Below are 18,204 nucleotides of genomic sequence, written 5' to 3' on the forward strand. Positions count from 1 at the left end.
AATTTTTGCATTTGGGAAAATGTGCCATAAAACATGTATAAAATTCTTGAGAGCAAAGGAGAGAGCTCTAGAGATCACTGCCTACCTTAAATTCAGTCATTAGTCACAAGTAAGCATTTCTGGTGTATTTAAGGATGCGTTTGGCTTGGAATGTGTTTGTTATAAACTTGTTCCATTATAAATATGTATAAATATAGTTAACATAATTATACAATAAAATACCAATGTAAATATAAATTGCTTTTATGTATTAAGATAATAACTTTGTTTGACAGATATGCCAAGAGTTTAATAGCACCTGGGCATGGGAGATGGAAAAGAAGGGCTATCTTGAAATGAGTGTTGAATGCAAACTAGCACTCCTAAAGGTAATGAATTTATTATGTTTTACAATTATTTTAATTAATTCACCAATAGTTGTTTCAAGAATAATGTTATCTAAAAGCTTTAATAAAAAGAATCATTGAAAATTTTATACGTAATAAAATTTGGGAGACTAGTACACAGTGCTTTTGAAATATAATATGATTTTTGTGTCATTGATATTAAACCTGTAAATTTAAGTAATACTAAAGTGTTAACTTGAAATAATATCTCTTTAAATTGCTTATTCTAAACAGGTTGTACGAAAGTGGGGAGAGGACAGTGAAAGATGGATAAACTATACATATTTTTTTCTGCTCCCATCTCTGAATTAGTTCTGTGGTTAAACATACCACATTTAGGTAATGGGGTATTTTAAACCGTGTTTTAACTATTTTCCAGTACCTCTGCGAGTGTCAGTTTGATGACAATCTCAAATTCAAGAACATTATCAATGAGGAGGATGCTGATACCATGCGTCTCCAACCAATTGGCCGAGACAAAGATGGCCTCATGTACTGGTACCAGTTGGACCAAGATCATAATGTTAGAATGTACATAGAAGAACAGGATGATCAAGATGGCTCTTCATGGAAATGCATTGTCAGGTATCTTTTTTTTTTTTTTTTCAAGATTTTATTTGTTTATTTGACAGACAGAGATCACAAGTAGACAGAGAGGCAGGCAGAGAGAGAGAGAGAGAGAGGGAAGCAGGCTCCCTGCTGAGCAGAGAGCCCGATGCGGGACTCGATCCCAGGACCCTGAGATCATGACCTGAGCCGAAGGCAGCGGCTTAACCCACTGAGCCACCCAGGCGCCCTGTCAGGTATCTTTTATTGGAATCTTTTCACATTTCTTTGTGTGTTTCTTTAATCTCTTCTGTATGAGAATATAATCTCTGAGGCTAAGGCAGTCCTTTTTTTTTGTGGAGTTGGAGACTTGCCAGGACCTAGCCTAGTGCCCAGCACAATACCCATAGTGGACCCTTAATTATTTCTCAAACAAATATATTTAACATGGTGGTCCATATCAGCTCATGTACCTTACACTTTAGGAAGCTGGAATCTGACAAAAGGTAATGCAAAGAAAACCCATCGTTAGACAGGAATACAAGAGAAGCAGTATTTGACTTTCTATTAGATATTATTTATTTATTTCTAATTGTTTTAATTTGGCCAGTTCATTTTCTCACTTTAGTGTATTTTTAATCTTTACGTACGTTTCTTTATTACGGTTCTGAAGAAATCTGAGGAATATTTTGCACTTTTGGGGGCATAGTCCTTTTTTTAAAAAAATCTTAGTTTCTTATTTGTATTTTTTATTATATTTTATTTTTAAGTAATCTGCACCTAGTTGGGGCTCAAATCCATAACCCTGACATCAGAAGTTGCATATTCTACCAACCAAGCCACCCCCTCTTATATTGATAGATATATTTGAGTGAAAACATTTCATGTAAAACTTAAAATAAAATTTTTATTTTTTAATCAGTGACACTGGGATCGTTATTCAGAACTTTATATCTCTGGGGCACCTGGTTGGCTCAGTTGGTTAAGCCTCTGTCTCTTGATTTTGGCTCAGGTCATGATCTTGGGGTTGTGGAATCTAGCCCTGCCTTTGGCTCCTCGCTCAGCAAGGAGTCTGCTGGAGATTTTCTCTCTCTCTCTTTCTCTCTGTCCCTCCCCGCTGCTCTTGTATGTTCTATCTCTCTTTCAAATAAACAAATCTTAAAAAGAAGAATCTTTGTATCTCTAATATTCTGTTTTTTACAGTGTGATAATTTAGAATTTATTCCATTAATATCCATAGTTTATCTCAATTTTGAAATGATTAGGATCTATAAATAAATCTGTAACTAAAGTAGGGAAAACTAGTGAATGTATAACTGGCTTATGAAAAACTTCTTGACTTCAACTCAGTCTCTGATTTTGCTCATTTTGAGTTTTAGCAGATTTTTGTTAGTGGTTATTAATGTTTTAAAGAGATAATCTGTGGAAATTTAGAGTATTTATTTGGGTCAGGGAAGCTCAACTTTCATGCCTTAAGAATAAATGTGAATTGAATGAATTTATAGGGGAATGTTTTGTAAGCACCCATCAATCACAATATATTATGGTTCTCCATATAGTTAATCTACTAAATGGAAATTATCAAAGTAGTCCTGAAAGGAAATTCATTTACCATCTCTCCCTGTGAATACATACACTGAATGAAATTCTTTTCATGTCTTACCACTTCTACTATTTCCTCTCTCAACCTTCCATAGTTATTTAAGAGATATTCTCTCCTATTTTGTAGACAAAGAAAATGTGACAGAGAAAAATAATTATGATTATTATTGATCTGTTGTAATGCTTTAAACAATTTGTAATGCATAGTGTTTTAATTAGATCATACCCTAAAGGATGATGTTAGAGAGGTGTTTAGGAAATGTGTTTAGAGTTAACTATGTTTAAATCTGGGTTCCGTTGCTTACCATCTGAAGGCAGATTGCTTAATTTCTTTGATATTCTCTTTCCTGCACTTTAAAATGAGCGTGATAGTAAAGTTATTTTGAGAACTATATAAATTTATATTGCATACCAACTTGTGTAATTAAGTATGATGCTATGCAATTGTGGTCATACTGATGAATATAATACAGCTCTAGAATCTATAGATGAGCTTCAAGCACCTGTGGAAGTCCCTTTTATTGTAAATAGTAGCTCTTAGTTTTATTTAATATGTGTATTTTCTGGGAAGTACCATAGTTTTCCACAAATCCTCAATTTGGTCTGTTTGTGCTTCATATACTTGACATGTTCTGTGACGTGGCATTTCAGTTCCTTTAAATTGATAAAATAGTCCTACTTTTGACAAATGTGGTGACTGTCTTGTGTATAGAAGTCTCTTAATTTTGTGAATGTTAATGTAAAAAGCATTGTATTTTTCCTGCCTGTTGCCAAAATAATCATCTTAGTTGTCATTAAATACATTATGTGCCCCAAATAATATGTACGACATTATTCTACTTGGCCCTGATGCCATCCTTCCTGGAGTCTGGTATTTAGATTAGTATGCCAGACTCTAAGAAGAACATTAATATAGTAGAATAAGTCCTGTATGTGGAGAACCACAAAGAAGATGATTGAGTGAACTGAAAATATTTGATCCAGCAGAAATTTAGGGAGATAGAATTAATCTTTAAACATTTAAAGGATTGATTTGTTTAAGTATTTCTCTCAAGCAGGATGAGTGAGCCAGGATCAGTGAATACAAATTGTGGGAAAATAGAACTGAGCTTATAGAAGTGAGAACATTTGCTTTTTTATATTGCAGAGAAATTCTTGTCTTAAAACTGATAGATATTAAAAACATTTTCTAAAATTGTAGAATTAGGGTGTTTACAGAGGCAAAAATCTTTTTAGCAAGCAATTGCCTTAGAAAGTGAGATAATTAGTGAAAAGCAAGTAAAGCAAGTAGAATTTTGACTTTTTTATTTAATAGAGTATACTTCAATATTTTTCTCCCATTGATGAATATTGTTTTTTACTAGTGAAATGAAAAATCTGCTTCCCTTTCTTTAAACTATTTCTTTAAAGTAATGCTAATTTTCTGGGATATTTCTGGTGTTGGAAACATGTTTCTGCCTAACTCTGAAAAGAAGATTATATGACAAAAGTTATCTAGACTTTAGAATTCTGGGTTTTTTTTAAGCTGTAAGACAGCCTTTCTAAATGATTGATAAAATTAAAATGTAACTGAACTTTGCAACTTAAAATCAAATGGAATATTTTTATAAAAATAGAGATCCATAAAAAAGGAATTTTCTATATTTGATCTTCTGAAAATTTAATACCTAGACAGTATACAGTGTCTGCTCTCAGACTACAAAATGGAATTAAACTAGAAATCAGTTCTAGAATGAGATCTTTAAACTTCCCACATGTTTAGATATTAGCTAATACATGTCTTCATACCACATGGATCAAAGAAGACCTCTCAAGACAGATTGTTTAAATTATTTTTAATTAAATGAAAATGAAAATAAAATGTATCAAAATTTGTGCTTGAAAATTTTCAGTGAAAACAATACTTAGAAGAAACTTCTCATATAAGCAAAGGCTGGTTCTTTGAAAAGATTAGTTAAGATTGATAACCCACTAGCCAGGCTAGCTAAGAAAAAGAGAGAGAGCAGACACAAATTAGCGATAATCAGAAATGAAAAAAGGGACGTCGCTACAAATTCCGTTAACATCAAAAGGATAATTAAGGAATACTATGAACAACTCCATGCCCACAAATTCGTAACCTTGATGAAATGGGCAAATTCCTTAAAAGACAGAATCTGCCAAAATTCTCACCAGAAGAAATAGACAAATATGAACAGGGCTCTCTCTGTTAAAGAAATTGTACCAGTAGTTAATAACCTAAAGCAGAAAGCACCAAGCCCAGATGGGTTCACTAGTGAATTCCATCAAACATTTAAGGGAGGAATTATACCAGTTCTCTTCAGTCTCTTTCAGAAGATAGAACAGGGATAATTCCTGACTCATTTTATAAGGCCAGCATTACCCTAATAACAAAATGAGGCAAAGATATTACAAGATAGGAAAACTTTAGACCAATATCTCTCAGGAATATAGATGCAGAAATCCTCAAAAATTTTTTTTCAACATCATACTTGAAGTCCTAGCTAATGTACTAAGAGAAGTGAAGGGATTAAGAGGGAGAGATTGGGAAGGAAAAAATAAAGCTGTCATTATGTGCAGATGAGATATTCATCATTTTTATAGAAAGTCTGAAAGAGTTAACAATAAACATTTCTGGATTTTATAAGTGATTATAGCAGGGTGGCAGGAGATGAAGTTAATATACAAATGTCCATTACTTTCCTGTATATGATCAATGAACATGTAGAATCTGAAATCTAAAACATAACACCATTTATTTGGGTGCCTGGGTGGCTCCGTGGGTTAAAGCCTCTGCCTTTGGCTCAAGTCATGATCCCAGGGTCCTGGGATCGAGCCCCACATCGGGCTCTCTGCTCAGCAGGTAGCCTGCTTCCCCCTCCCTTTCTGCCTGCCTCTCTGCTACTTGTGCTCTTTTTCTCTGTCAAATAAATAAATAAAATCTTTAAAAACAATTTATATGTAAAAGCAAAAAGCCCAGAGTACTCAACATGATACTGAAGAAAAACTAAGTTAGAAGACTGACACTAACCGACTTCACAACCTGTATAAAGTTGTAATTAAGACAGTGTGGTATTAGTAAAAAGAAGAGACAGATATAGGGACACCTGGCTGGCTCAGTCAGTGAAGCATGTGACTCTCACTCTTAGAATTGTTAAGTTTGAGCGTTGGATGCAGAGATCACCAAACCAAACCAAACCAAACCAAACACAAAAAGACTAGACAAATACGTAGTGTAGCAGAATAGGGAGCCTTGAAATAAGCCCATATGAAGGTGCAAAGGCAGTACAGTGCAGAAAAGGTAATAATACTGGGGGGGGGGAGGATATCCATATGCAGAACAGTGAATCTAGATACAGACCTTACACCCTCAACAAAAATTAACTCAAAATTAATTATAGACCTCCTTATAAATGCAAAACTATAAAACTCCAAGAAGATAACACAAACAAATCTAGATGATTTTGGGTTTGGTAGTAACTTCTTTGGTTTAACACCAAAGGCACAATCCATGATAAATAGTGATAAAAGCTGGTATAAAAGAAGTGATAAAAGCTGGGCTTCATTATATTTAAAAATTTCTGCTCTGTAAACTGTCAAGATAATGAAATCTAAGCCACAGACTGGGAGGAAGTATTTACCAAGGATGTATTTGATAAAGGCCTGTTATCCAAAACATATAAAAAACACTTAAAACTCAACAATAAGAAAACAACCTGATTTAAGGGGCATTTGGTTGAGCATCCAGCTCTTGATTTCAGCTCAGGTTGTGATCTCCAGGTCATGGGGTTGGGCCCACCTTGGGCTTCCTGCTCAGCGGGGAATCTGCTAGCCTTCTCCCTCTCTCTGCTCCTCGCTCTGTTCACACTTGCTCGTGCTCTCTCTTTCTTTCTTTAAAAAAAAAAAAAAGGAAAAAGAAAACAACCTGATACAAAATGTACCAAAGACCTTAACAACACGCTGCCAACGAAGATGGCAAATACACACATATATTTGTATGGATATACACATGAAAAGTGGTTCACATCATATATCATCAGTGAGATATAACTTAAAATGAGATACTACTGTACGCTTATTAGAATGGCCAAAATCCAGAACACTGACCACAGCAGCTGCTAATGAGGATGTGAAGCAACAGGAACTCTCAGCCTTTGCTGGTGGAAATGCAAAATGGCTGCTTTGGAATACAGTTTGATGGTTTTTTATAAAATTAAACACCATATGATCCAGGAACCAAATATTCCTTGGTATTTGCCCAAAGGAGTTGAAGAGTTATGTCCACACAAAAATCTACAAACAAATGTTTATAGCAGCTTTGTTCATACTTGCCAAAACTTGAAAGCAACCAAAATGTTATAACTGATTAACTGAACACTAAGAACACTTTCAAAGTATGTAAATTTTACATCAATAAATATTTTAAGAATTGTAATGGTTTGACAGTCATTCTCAAAAAGCCAAATTCTAAATAAACAGTGTGTCGAGTTTTCATGTATCCAGAATGACAAATTCTGTCAAAGACATTTCTAAACCATATGCTGCTAGTATAGTACAGTGATTGAGAAGATGGTCTTGGAAGTCAGACTATAATTCAGTCCTGCCTTTAATCTGTACTAACCATGATGTTAGGCAAATTACTGTACCTTTCTGTAGTGTCCTCACTTCCTTCTCTATAAAATGAGTGTAAGTATAGTACCAATTTAATCAGGTTATATTTGGATTATATGAACTAGTTTAAGTAAAGTGCTTGGAGTAGTGCCTGGAACATAGTAATTACTTATGTTAACTTCTGTTATTGATACTACTGCTGTTGATATTACTCATTAATTTCTTCCGTTAGGTTCTTGGCCCCCATAAGAAATACTGTCATACTCCATTATCCTCCCTGTTTTGTCACCTATTAATTTGGATTCAAATGAAAAAAGATGGGATATTATTGTGGACCCTATAATCATATACTATAGATACTTACAAAGAATTGCTATATTCACACTGTGCTGTGCCATGGAAATAGATGCAATGCAGTTTCGTAAGGAGTTCCAAATTGTGGGAAAAAGATATGGGGAAGTAGTAAATGATAATAGAGGGTCATAATTGTGATCTGTGTTGGAGATCATTCTGGTGTGTGCTCTTTAGGACCCAGATACTTGGCAGAATATGATGCTAGTGCTTGGCTTTGTTTTTGTTTTGTCTGTTTTTTTGTTTTGTTTTGTTACGATATTGTACTGTCAGCTCAATTGATTCCCAAAGGTTTAATCCCTTTCACTAAGTCTTAACTCTGAACAACCCTTAGACTAGAAAAAAATCATATTCCACAACATAATAGATAGGATGATATACTCCATTTCACCAAAGTCTAAATTAACTTCAGATACAGATAGTGCAACACAAGAGTTTTTTAGAATCTATTTAGTCAGTCGGTCAATCTGCTTGTTAATCTGACCTACCCTTTCCTCTGCAACATATTTGTCCCGTCTCAGTTAATAGCAGTCACATCCTTTCACCTGCTTAGATCTAAAACTTGGGTCACAAAATTTGACTTTTCGTTTTCCTCTCCTGTCACATCCACTGTATCAGCAGATCCAAACCTCTCTCCATGCAAAGTGTATCCAGCGTGACTGTTCCTCATCCCCTTTATAGCTGTGTTCTTATCCAAGCCATCATCATTTTTGTTTTTGTTTGTTTTTAAATTTTATTTATTTATTTTTTAAAAATTTTATTTATTTAACAGAGATCACAAGTAGGCAGAGAGAGAGCCCGATATGGGGCTCGATCCCAGGACCCCGGGATCATGACCTGAGTCAAAGGCAGAGGCTTTAGCCCACTGAGCCATCCAGGCGCCCCTGGTTTGTTTTTATAAAGAGTGATTTATTTAATTCAGGAGAGGGAGCATGTACACATGCATCAGTGGGTGAAGGGTGTGGGGAGGGAGAGAGGGAGAATCTCAGACTGAGTGTGGAACCGGAAGCTAGGCTCCATCTCACCACCCTGAGACTATGACTTGAGCCAAAATCAAGAGTTGGGCGGCCAACCCACTGAGTTACCCAGGCACCCCTTATTTTTATTTAATACAATTCAGTGGTTTTTAGTATATTCACAAAGTTGTGCAGCCACCACTGTTGTCAAATTCCAGGACATTTTCCTCACCCCATAAAGAAATCCTGTACTGCATACCCTGCCCATTAGCAGTTTTAATCACCATTCTCCCTTTACCCAGCTGGTGGCATCTGCCAGTCTGCTCTCTGTTTCTGTAATTTACTATTCCAGACATTTCATAAACAGAATCATACAATATGTGGCCATTGTGTCTAGCTTCTTTTGAAGAGCATAATCATTTCAAGGTTCATTTATGTAGTTAAATCAGTACTTTGTACTTTTTTTTTTTAATATTTTATTTATTTATATGACAGAGAGAGATCACAAGTAGGCAGAGAGGCAGGCAGAGAGAGAGGAAGAGAAGCAGGCTCCCTGCTGAGCAGAGAGCCCAATGCGGGACTCGATCCCAGGACCCTGAGATCATGACCTGAGCCAAAGGCAGCGGCTTAACCCACTGAGCCACCCAGGCGCCCACTTTGTACTTTTTTAATCACTAAATAGTATTGTCTTGTAGGGATATACCACAGTTGTTTATTCATTCTGTGCTTGTCTTAGAAAGAATAGTTGGGGTAGCCACGCGGAACATATTCCAGGCTAAGAGCAGAAGTGCAAACACCTTACATCCTGAGAGAGAGAGAGAGAGAATGAATGGTATTTTGGAGGGATATATCTGGTATACCTGAGTGAAGGAATATTTTAGAGCAATGGAAGGAGAGAGAGCAGAGCACTGAATTGTTAGTGTCCATAGTCTATTTTAAGAGTTTCTATAGATAGTGGTAAGAGTTTTGGGTATAATTTGAATATATGTTTATTTATAAAAATCCCCTCTGACTAGTTCAAAGTTGGGATTTAAAAAAATATATTTTGCGTATTAAATCTCATCTTTAGATCAAAATAGAATTCCAAAGTTGGGTAGTTTCCTGTTTTCATATAATTATGACTACATGAATCTTGCATTTTAACACAGTAGTCAGGTTAAAGCTTGTATGTGCTTTGGTGAGTGCTGTGAAGTGTGTAAACCTGGTGATTCACAGACCTGTACCCCTGGGGATAAAAATATATGTTTATAAAAAATAAAAAAAATTTAAAAAAAAAGCTTTTTAGGGAGTTCTCCAGTAAATTTTTCTGCTTAATTCGATGGTTTTGTAGTCTAGTAATTGACATGGATTTTGTAGCAGTATTGGTTCTCTTCTAATGCTTGGAAGCTTTTTAAAATAGGTATAGTGAACAACTTAAATTCAGTGAACAACTTAAATTCAGTTCGCAGCATCACTTCAAAAAATAACAAGAAGCTTGAGGCACTTTTTACATATGGAATTCTTAGTGTACTAAACACAGTAATAACATTAAGTGGATAAAGCCTTAGGTTAGAAGCAGATTGGTGTAATGAAGTTAGGAAATGGGAACCTGGCCAAAAATAATTTTTTTTAAAGATCGTATTATCTGTCAGAGAAAGAGAGCAGAAGTAGGGGGAGTGGCTGGCAGAGGGAGAAGCAGGCTCCCTGCTAAGCGAGAAGCTAATGCAGGACTCTATCTAAGCTGAAGGCAGACAGGTGCATAAACAACTGAGCCCTCCAGACATCCCCAATATAAATTTTTTTCATGTCTCTAAGTTTTAAGGTAATTTTTTGTGAAGTGGAGGCAGTGCCAGAGAGGATTCTGAAAAAGCATCCGATCTTAATCTGACCTCTTACTATTAGATAATTAAAATTCTAAAACTTCATTTTATTTATAGTATGCGTAACCTATGGATGCATTCTCATACACAATATTAATAACATGTATAAATCTATGTGCTCATTCACATACATAATAACAAAATGGTTGTCATTTTAATTCTGAAAAATTGTCTGTCAGTGGCAATTATTTTCCCTAGGAGGCCATTTTAATAACATTTGAGTGAATCCTGTCTTTTATTCTATAGATAAGGAAGCTGAAGCCTAGTGAAGTTACAGGACTTGTACAGGAGCACTTAGCCATCTAGGTTAGAACAGGAATTCTTTTTATTCATTAAATATTTCCTGACTTAAGAGCCTACTTCATAAGGCACTGTCCCTGCTATCATCACCAGAGTTGAACTGGGGTAGAGGTTGCAGGGGACAGGAGGATAGAGAACACGTGTGGCATGACAGACAAGAACAGAAGTAATTTCATCTGAATGGGAAGTACATAGGATTAGAGGTGCATACACAGTGTTTTGACCACATAGAGGGGAAGCTCATGGTGTTGATTAATTAACTCAGTGGCAGATCTAGAACGGACTTTTCCAACTTTTAGTCCAAGATTTCCTTTTTCTCTTCACTGTTACACATTGCTTATTGAGAAGGAGAAATATCCAAGTGAGCTTTCTTGTTTATAGGTGGCATTTAAATCAGCCATCTAACACAACTCTGGTCTGGGTATTAAAGAGAGAATTAATAGGTTAAATCTGATTTATTTGGGATTTTCTTGTATTTTTGGTTCAAATTGAATTCTCATCCTGTAGTTGTAAACTGTAATTGACAGAACAGCATTCAGTTTCCCGAATTCTTGGGTTTTTTAGCCGTGTTGTAAGAGCTGACTTTGCTATAATTACTCAGACCTGGGTCGTAATTTTATAACAGTATCAAATGTTATTCTTTCTCTAGGTAGAACAGAGTTCTTATTCACAAATGAATCAAGAATGTGACCCATTTTGTTTAAAAAAGTGCTTCTTCAAGGAAATTTTACATTGCTTTTGTAGTCTTTAGAGATTACACAGGACTTTTAAAAATTATTTAACTTTTTTTTTTTTTAAAGATTTTATTTATTTATTTGACAGACAGAGATCACAAGTAGGCAGAGAAGCAGGCAGAGGGAGAGGAGGAAGCAGGCTCCCTGCTGAGCAGAGAGCTGGATGCTGGGCTCAATCCCAGGACCCTGGGATCATGACCTGAGCTGAAGGCAGAGGCTTTAACCCACTGAGCCACCCAGGCGCCCCAAAATTATTTAACTTTGATTTTTGTTTAATTTTGTTCCTGCTGTTCTTTTCAGCCAAAGAGATTCACATTGCCATTTTAATCTGTAGGGTATACGTTTCTTCCGTTTTAGAAAATAATATATTTTCATATGCTTTTCTTTCCTAATAGTTAGATTCAAGGTTAATTAAGATGAGGTGTACCAGTGTTTTGGATGTTCTTAAATGTGTTTTTCTTTTTAAAATTCTAATTTCTAATAGGTATTATTCTGAAAGCTCTTTAGGACAGGATTACGATTTTTATGCTGTTTTGTTTTTTTCCCTTATTTAGAAATCGAAACGAATTGGCTGAGACTCTTGCCCTGCTGAAAGCACAGATTGATCCTGTGCTACTGAAAAACTCTAGCCAACAGGACAACTCTTCCCGGGAAAGTCCCAGCTTAGAGGATGAGGAGACTAAAAAGGAGGAAGAAGCACCTAAACAAGGTTTTTTTTTGTGTGTTTTGTTTTGCTTTGTTTTGTAATTTCTTCTCTCTTCTTCCACTTCTATTTCCAACTATATTAATTAGAATTCTTTCAGTTTGAAAAATTGGAATTCTTCCTGTAGAGGGAGATTGATTTTTCTATTCTTTAATGAAAAATAAGCAGCAAAAGGCCATTGAGTACGTTTCCTCTTTTATATTGTACATTTATAAAATTTAAATAAAAAGTATTCAGATCATCACAATGTATTTTTTGCTAATTTTAAGAATGCAAAGATACTTTATTGAACTCTTATTATTGTCGTAAAATATGCATAACATAAAATTTATCATTTTAACCATTTTTAAGTATACAGTTCCATGGCATTAAGTGCATTCACATTGTTGGGCATCTGTCACCACCGTCCATCTCCGGAGTCATCTTCCCCATCTGAAACTCTGACAGTTAAATACTGACTCCTCATTTATCCCTGCACCCCCAGCCCCTGGCATCCACTATTCTGCTTTCCATCTCTGTGAGTTTGCTTGACTCTTGGGATGTTCTGTCCAAGAAATCATAGAATATTTGTTCATAGAATATTTGACTGGCTTATTTCACTGAGCACAATGATAAGCTGAATAATATTCTGCTGTATGTGTTTATCACATTTGTTTATTCATCTGTCTGTGGACAGTTGCCTTCTACCTTTTGGCTGTTATGAATATTGCTGGTAGGAACATGGGTTTACAAATAGCTGTTTGAGTCACTGCTTTCACTTCTTTTGGGTATATAACTAGAAGTGGAATTGCTGGATCATATGGTAGCTTGCAGATCTGCCATACCACTTTTTAGAGCTGCTGGGCCATTTTACATTCCCCCTAGCTGTGTTACCTTGCAGTCCACCAAACTCTACACGTGCATTTTCAGTCATCATAGCATCTCCTTGAGGGAACTGCTATTATTACGGTTTCAGTTTTATAGATGAGGTAATTGGTAAGTTTATAAATTTGCCCTGTGTCCTATATGTAATAAACGGTCAGAGTCTGGATTTGAACCCTGGTCTTGTATCCCCTGTACTCTTCAACTACAGTAATCTAGGGCTGTACTTCTCAAACTTTAATATGCATGCTGTTTATCTGGTGATCTTTTTACAGTGCAGGCACTGAGTACATTGGTCTTGTGTGAGGTTGATGATTTGCCATTTTAGTTACCAAGGACCTAGGTGATGTTCAGGCTGCTGGTCAGAGAATCACACTTTGTTTAGCAAGGTTACAGAGGCAGTTTCCTTCTAACCTTGTATTTATTTAAATACAGCAGAGTCTTTCAGACAGCTGTTCCTGAAAATATTCCTCAGTGAATACTGATATTTTAACACTAAACACAGTTAACAGAGAGGCTGTGGGTGAGGACATCTGTTTAAAAAGTAGCACAGGAAGAGGAGCAAGACATTTAACCTTCGTTGATTTTCTCCTTTCTCTTTTAAATAGTGTCTCCTCTTCTGTTTCTCTTACTCAAATAGCAAAATGTTGCTTACTCATTTAGGAAGTACTTAATGTACACCTGCTATGTGTTCAGCACCGTTTTAGACATGAGACTTCAATAAGTAAAGACAAATCCTTGCTTTTGTGAAGCTTACATTAAAGTGGATAAAATAGCTGACACATACCATTGACCTTGTGCCAAGTACTGCTCAGTGTTTTACATGTGTTAAATCATATAATCTTCACAACCACTCTGTTAGGTATGATAGGTAGGTAGTATTTCAGGTTTTTTGTGGGTTTTTTTGCGTTTTGTTTTTATTTTTTCCAAGTGAGCAAAGGGAGTCAAAGGAGAGATTTGAGTGACTTTCCCAGGGTCACACAGCCTGTTAGTGGCATGCCCAGTGTTCACACCTGGGCAGTCTTTGGTCTTTCTCTGTGTACTTTAGATGCTACAGAAACACATAATTTGTGGGAGTCGACATTTTTATTCAGCCCCTAAAGCCCCCTCTCTTACTCCATCATCTTAGATGTAGTTATTGTGTTCTTTTCCAAGCAAGACCAAAGAAATGGGATTCTGGCTTGTCATTTTTATTACTTTCAGATGTAAATAAACATTGCCTTTGGGCAGGGAGGGGAAGGAAAGCAGGGATATTTGGAAATCAGACATCAGGAAGGAAAAAAATAAACAGGAACTGCGGAAAGAATAAAACAGCTACTCTTCATTCTTGCAGCTAAAATAGATTTTTCTTTGTTTGTTGAATTGTTATGCTTTGTATCCAACGTTAGTAAATTTTTTTTTTGTAAGTGCCAAGAAGAAATGAATTGCTTATAAAAATAAGCAAAGAAAAGATCCAAAGATGGCATCATCTGTCTTAAAACATTCACTAACTGAGTAATTAAATCAGTTTTTATTTCAAAGGTAATTGAAATTGTCTTTGAAAAAGTCTGAATTTCTTTTTTTTTTTTTTTAAAGATTTTACTTATTTTTTGACAGAGAGAGATCACAAGCAGGCAGAGAGACAGGCAGAGAGGAGGAAGCAGGCTCCCTGCAGAGCAGAGAGCCCGATGCGGGGCTCAATCCCAGGACCCTGAGATCATGACCTGAGCCGAAGGCAGTGGCTTAACCCACTGAGCCACCCAGGTGCCCCAAAAAAGTCTGAATTTCTTAAACTGTTATTCAGAATCTCACAGTCTGGCCTCGAATGATGTTTCTAGTGTTATCTCCCAGTAGTTTTTTACATCATCACTGGTTCCGGGTTAATTAGATGCATTTTCTCCTTGTGTCTTGGGCATTCCTTCTGTGTCCTTATCATGCTTTTACCTCTCTGAGATACTTTTCTTGCACTCTGGAAATTCTAGTCATTCAGGGCCATCTGGAATCTCAGAATTTTGATCTTTTTCTAAGTTCTGCCAGCATTTAATTAAATACTATTTTTTTTCCTACTTATATTAGGGTCAGTCATACCACCAAGCTTGAAGCTCTCAAATACTTGCTGACTTGTTCTTCTCAAACTGTGATAGATGATAGATTTCAAAGCAAGTGTTAGGTATAACGTAAGCCCTTCTCTATCTGTTTAAGACCCAGGATATCTTGTTTGGTGGTATACTACCAGAAGTTACTACTCTTTTAGGACACCATAAAGTTTAATGTATATTTTCACTCCATGTTAGATACTGTATTCTAATTTGGAAGGTACCAGAACACTAAAAAAGAAGTATGAGGAAAAACAAAGTTGAGGGAAATCCTAACCTTTGGTTTCTTTCTGCTAATTGGAAAAAGACTTTCCTTTTGTTAGCTTTTGTATCATACACTTCTGCGTATATGCAGAATGGGTAAAGACTACCACGTGAGAATGTTTAATAGAGAAATGAAATTGTAGATAGGTAGCTTACAAACCTGATTTGGCCTGAAAACTTTTTTTTGTTTGTTTTTGGTTTTTTTGTTTATACAGTGCTGCTTTTTTTTGTTTTGTTTTTAATTAAGGTGAAAGTCAACATTTTAAAGTATACCATTCAGTGTTTGTTTGTTTTTGTATATTTACAATGTTTGCAACCATCACCACCATCTAATTATAGATTTCTATCACCCCATGAAGAAACCCTGTAATAATTAAGCAGTCACTTGCCACTTTTTACCTACCCCTATGACTGAATAATATTTCCTTATATAGATACACCACATTTTGTTAATTCATTCATGAGTTGATGGACATTTGAGTTGTTTTCATTTTTTGGCTATTATGAGTAATGCCACCGTGAACATTCATGTACAGATTTTTTTTTTTTTTTTCTAAGAACAAAACTTTAATATTTTACCAAGGGGGATCAGCAAAGAGAGGAGTAAATGGAGAGACCTTTTTCTCTAGGACGGCATGTCTTTCTTTTCCCTCTGTCCCTCCTCCTTCTTTTTTATTGGGATTCAGAGGCAGTGGTCATCATAGTAGGGATGGCCATAACAGCAATGGTACTAGAGCTGCCGAATTGAGGTCAGGTTTATTTGAAAGTGGTCTGAAAATATTGTTTCTGTGAACGTGGCCAAAATGATGTACTCTGTATAATATTCCCCTACTTTGTGTGTTTTATTTGAGCGAGAAGATGATGGTAAGATAACTGTTACTGTTGAGATTCATAAACAGAGTTATAATTCCTTGATGGGGGGGTGCTCTGCTTTATATCCTCCATTCAAGGATGGTTGGACTGTGCCACGGTGTGGATTAACCATTGGATTGGTGTAAATTAGTAGATGGTAGATGCACGAAGGGGGAAAATAAATGAGGGAAAGTAATTGTTGTTTTCAGTGGAACAGGGAGATGAAGGTTTGGTGGGAAAGAGGGGCCGTAGCAGTGGTGGGAATGGCCACACTCTGCTCCCGGCACTGGGTCACTCAGTCTTCATGAGAATCAAGAAACAGGGGTCCTGCTAGCACCCATATTTTCCAGGTAAAGGAAACTGAGTTGCACGGAGGTCAAGTAACTGGCTCAGGATGTGGAGTCGGGCTTCAAACCCAAGTCCTTGGCCCCATCATGTACAGATTTTTGTGAGAACCATGTTTCCACATGTGTGTGATTATTTTTTGTTTTGTTTTGTTTTTTAAATTTGAACTTGCTGTGGACATTTAAAACTGGAAATTAGGGGGCGCCTGGGTGGCTCAGTGGGTTAAAGCCTCTGCCTTCGGTTGGGGTCATGATCCCAGGGTCCTGATATTGAGTCCCGCATCAGCCTCTCTGCTCAGTGGGGAGCCTGCTTCCTCTTCTCTCTCCCTGCCTGCCTCTCTGCCTACTTGTGGTCTCTGTCTGTCAAATAAATAAATAAATCCTTAAAATAAAATAAAATTAGAAATTAGAAGAGCTGATAACAATGGAGGTTTGTTTTTGCCTATCAGCAGTGAGCTGTACCTGAGTGATGTTTGACTCTCCTTATAATTTGCATTCTCCAGATTACCTTAGTCCTCTCTGTGTCCCCTGAAATTGGGCTTAGTCTCAGTTGCTTAGCCTAGTACTTACATTTTGTTTTTCTTATGATATAGTTAAAGTAAAAAAATTACTATATTCATATATCTGTCACATGTTGAAAAAACAAGAGAAAGAAAAATGGGAAGGTGACTTGTTGGCAGCAGTGAAGAATATTCCTGTGGTTACAAAAGGTTAAGTAAGCTACTGATGATTCTCTTATGGCCATTACTAATGGGATTTCTGATATAAAGTCTAAATTCAACATGGCAAAATAATACAACTTAATCTATTATCTTAGTCTGCCTGTCTGCCATAACAAGATATCGAGCTTGGTGACTTTAACAAGGGAGATTTATTTTCCCCTAGTTTTGAAGGCTAGAAGTCCCAGATGGAGTGCCAGAAGACTCAAGTTCTGGTGAAGGCTTTATTCCTGGCTTACAAATGGCTTCCTTCTCTCTCCCTCATGTGGCCTCTATTTATGTGTGTAGTGAGAGAGTGATCTGGTATTTTTCCTTTTCTAAAAGGGCACTAGCCCTATTGATTGTGGCTCTACCTTTTTTATATCATTTAACAATAATTATCTCACTAAGACCCCATCTCCAAATACAGTCACATTGGGGATGGGGGCTTTAACATGAGTTTAAGGGGGGAATAATTCAGTCCATACATATAGTGTTATGAAACAGTACTGTAGTAATATGATGGGTAAGGGAAAAGATACCTAATGGAGAAATTAGGAGGGACAAGGGGAGAACTGCAGTTTTAAGATTTGTTTCTTAATGCTATGATTTGTTTCTGAATGCTTAGCTGAACTGAAGACTCCTCATGGGCACTGCAGATCATCAAGCCTCATAGTACAGAAAAATCTTGTATTTTATGGTTCATTATATGTATTTATGTATATAAATATATATACGTATAGATATATATAGATATGTACATATCTATATAGAGATATATACATATATCTATGTATATATAGATGTATATAGATACATACACATATATATGTGGATGTATATAGATATATACATATCTATATATATCGATACGTATATGTAGATATCTGTATATCTTTTCTTTTAATTCCATTGTACTTGGACATACAGTGTTATATTAGTTTCAAGTATACAATATAGTGATTAAACAATTCCATATATTCCTCAATGGTTGATGAGCAGTTACAGATTTTTAAGAAAAAAATATTACATGTGAATCAAAACTATTTTTTTCAACGTTGA

At 36.0% G+C, this 18,204-nt stretch overlaps 1 protein-coding gene across 2 annotated transcripts in view; it reads left to right on the top strand.

Annotated features, from left to right (window-relative positions):
• Window positions 1-18,204, top strand: part of RSF1 (remodeling and spacing factor 1) — a 163,343-nt gene that overhangs the window by 87,184 nt on the left and 57,955 nt on the right. For both annotated transcript variants that reach the window (XM_044258457.1, XM_044258458.1), the window contains exons 3-5: window positions 276-368; window positions 766-971; window positions 11,900-12,054. In XM_044258457.1, coding sequence (XP_044114392.1) covers window positions 276-368; window positions 766-971; window positions 11,900-12,054 — 454 coding nt within the window. The remainder of the gene's footprint in view (window positions 1-275; window positions 369-765; window positions 972-11,899; window positions 12,055-18,204) is intronic.

This window comes from Neovison vison, chromosome 7 (genome assembly GCF_020171115.1).
Source record: "Neovison vison isolate M4711 chromosome 7, ASM_NN_V1, whole genome shotgun sequence".
NCBI lineage: Eukaryota > Metazoa > Chordata > Mammalia > Carnivora > Mustelidae > Neogale > Neogale vison.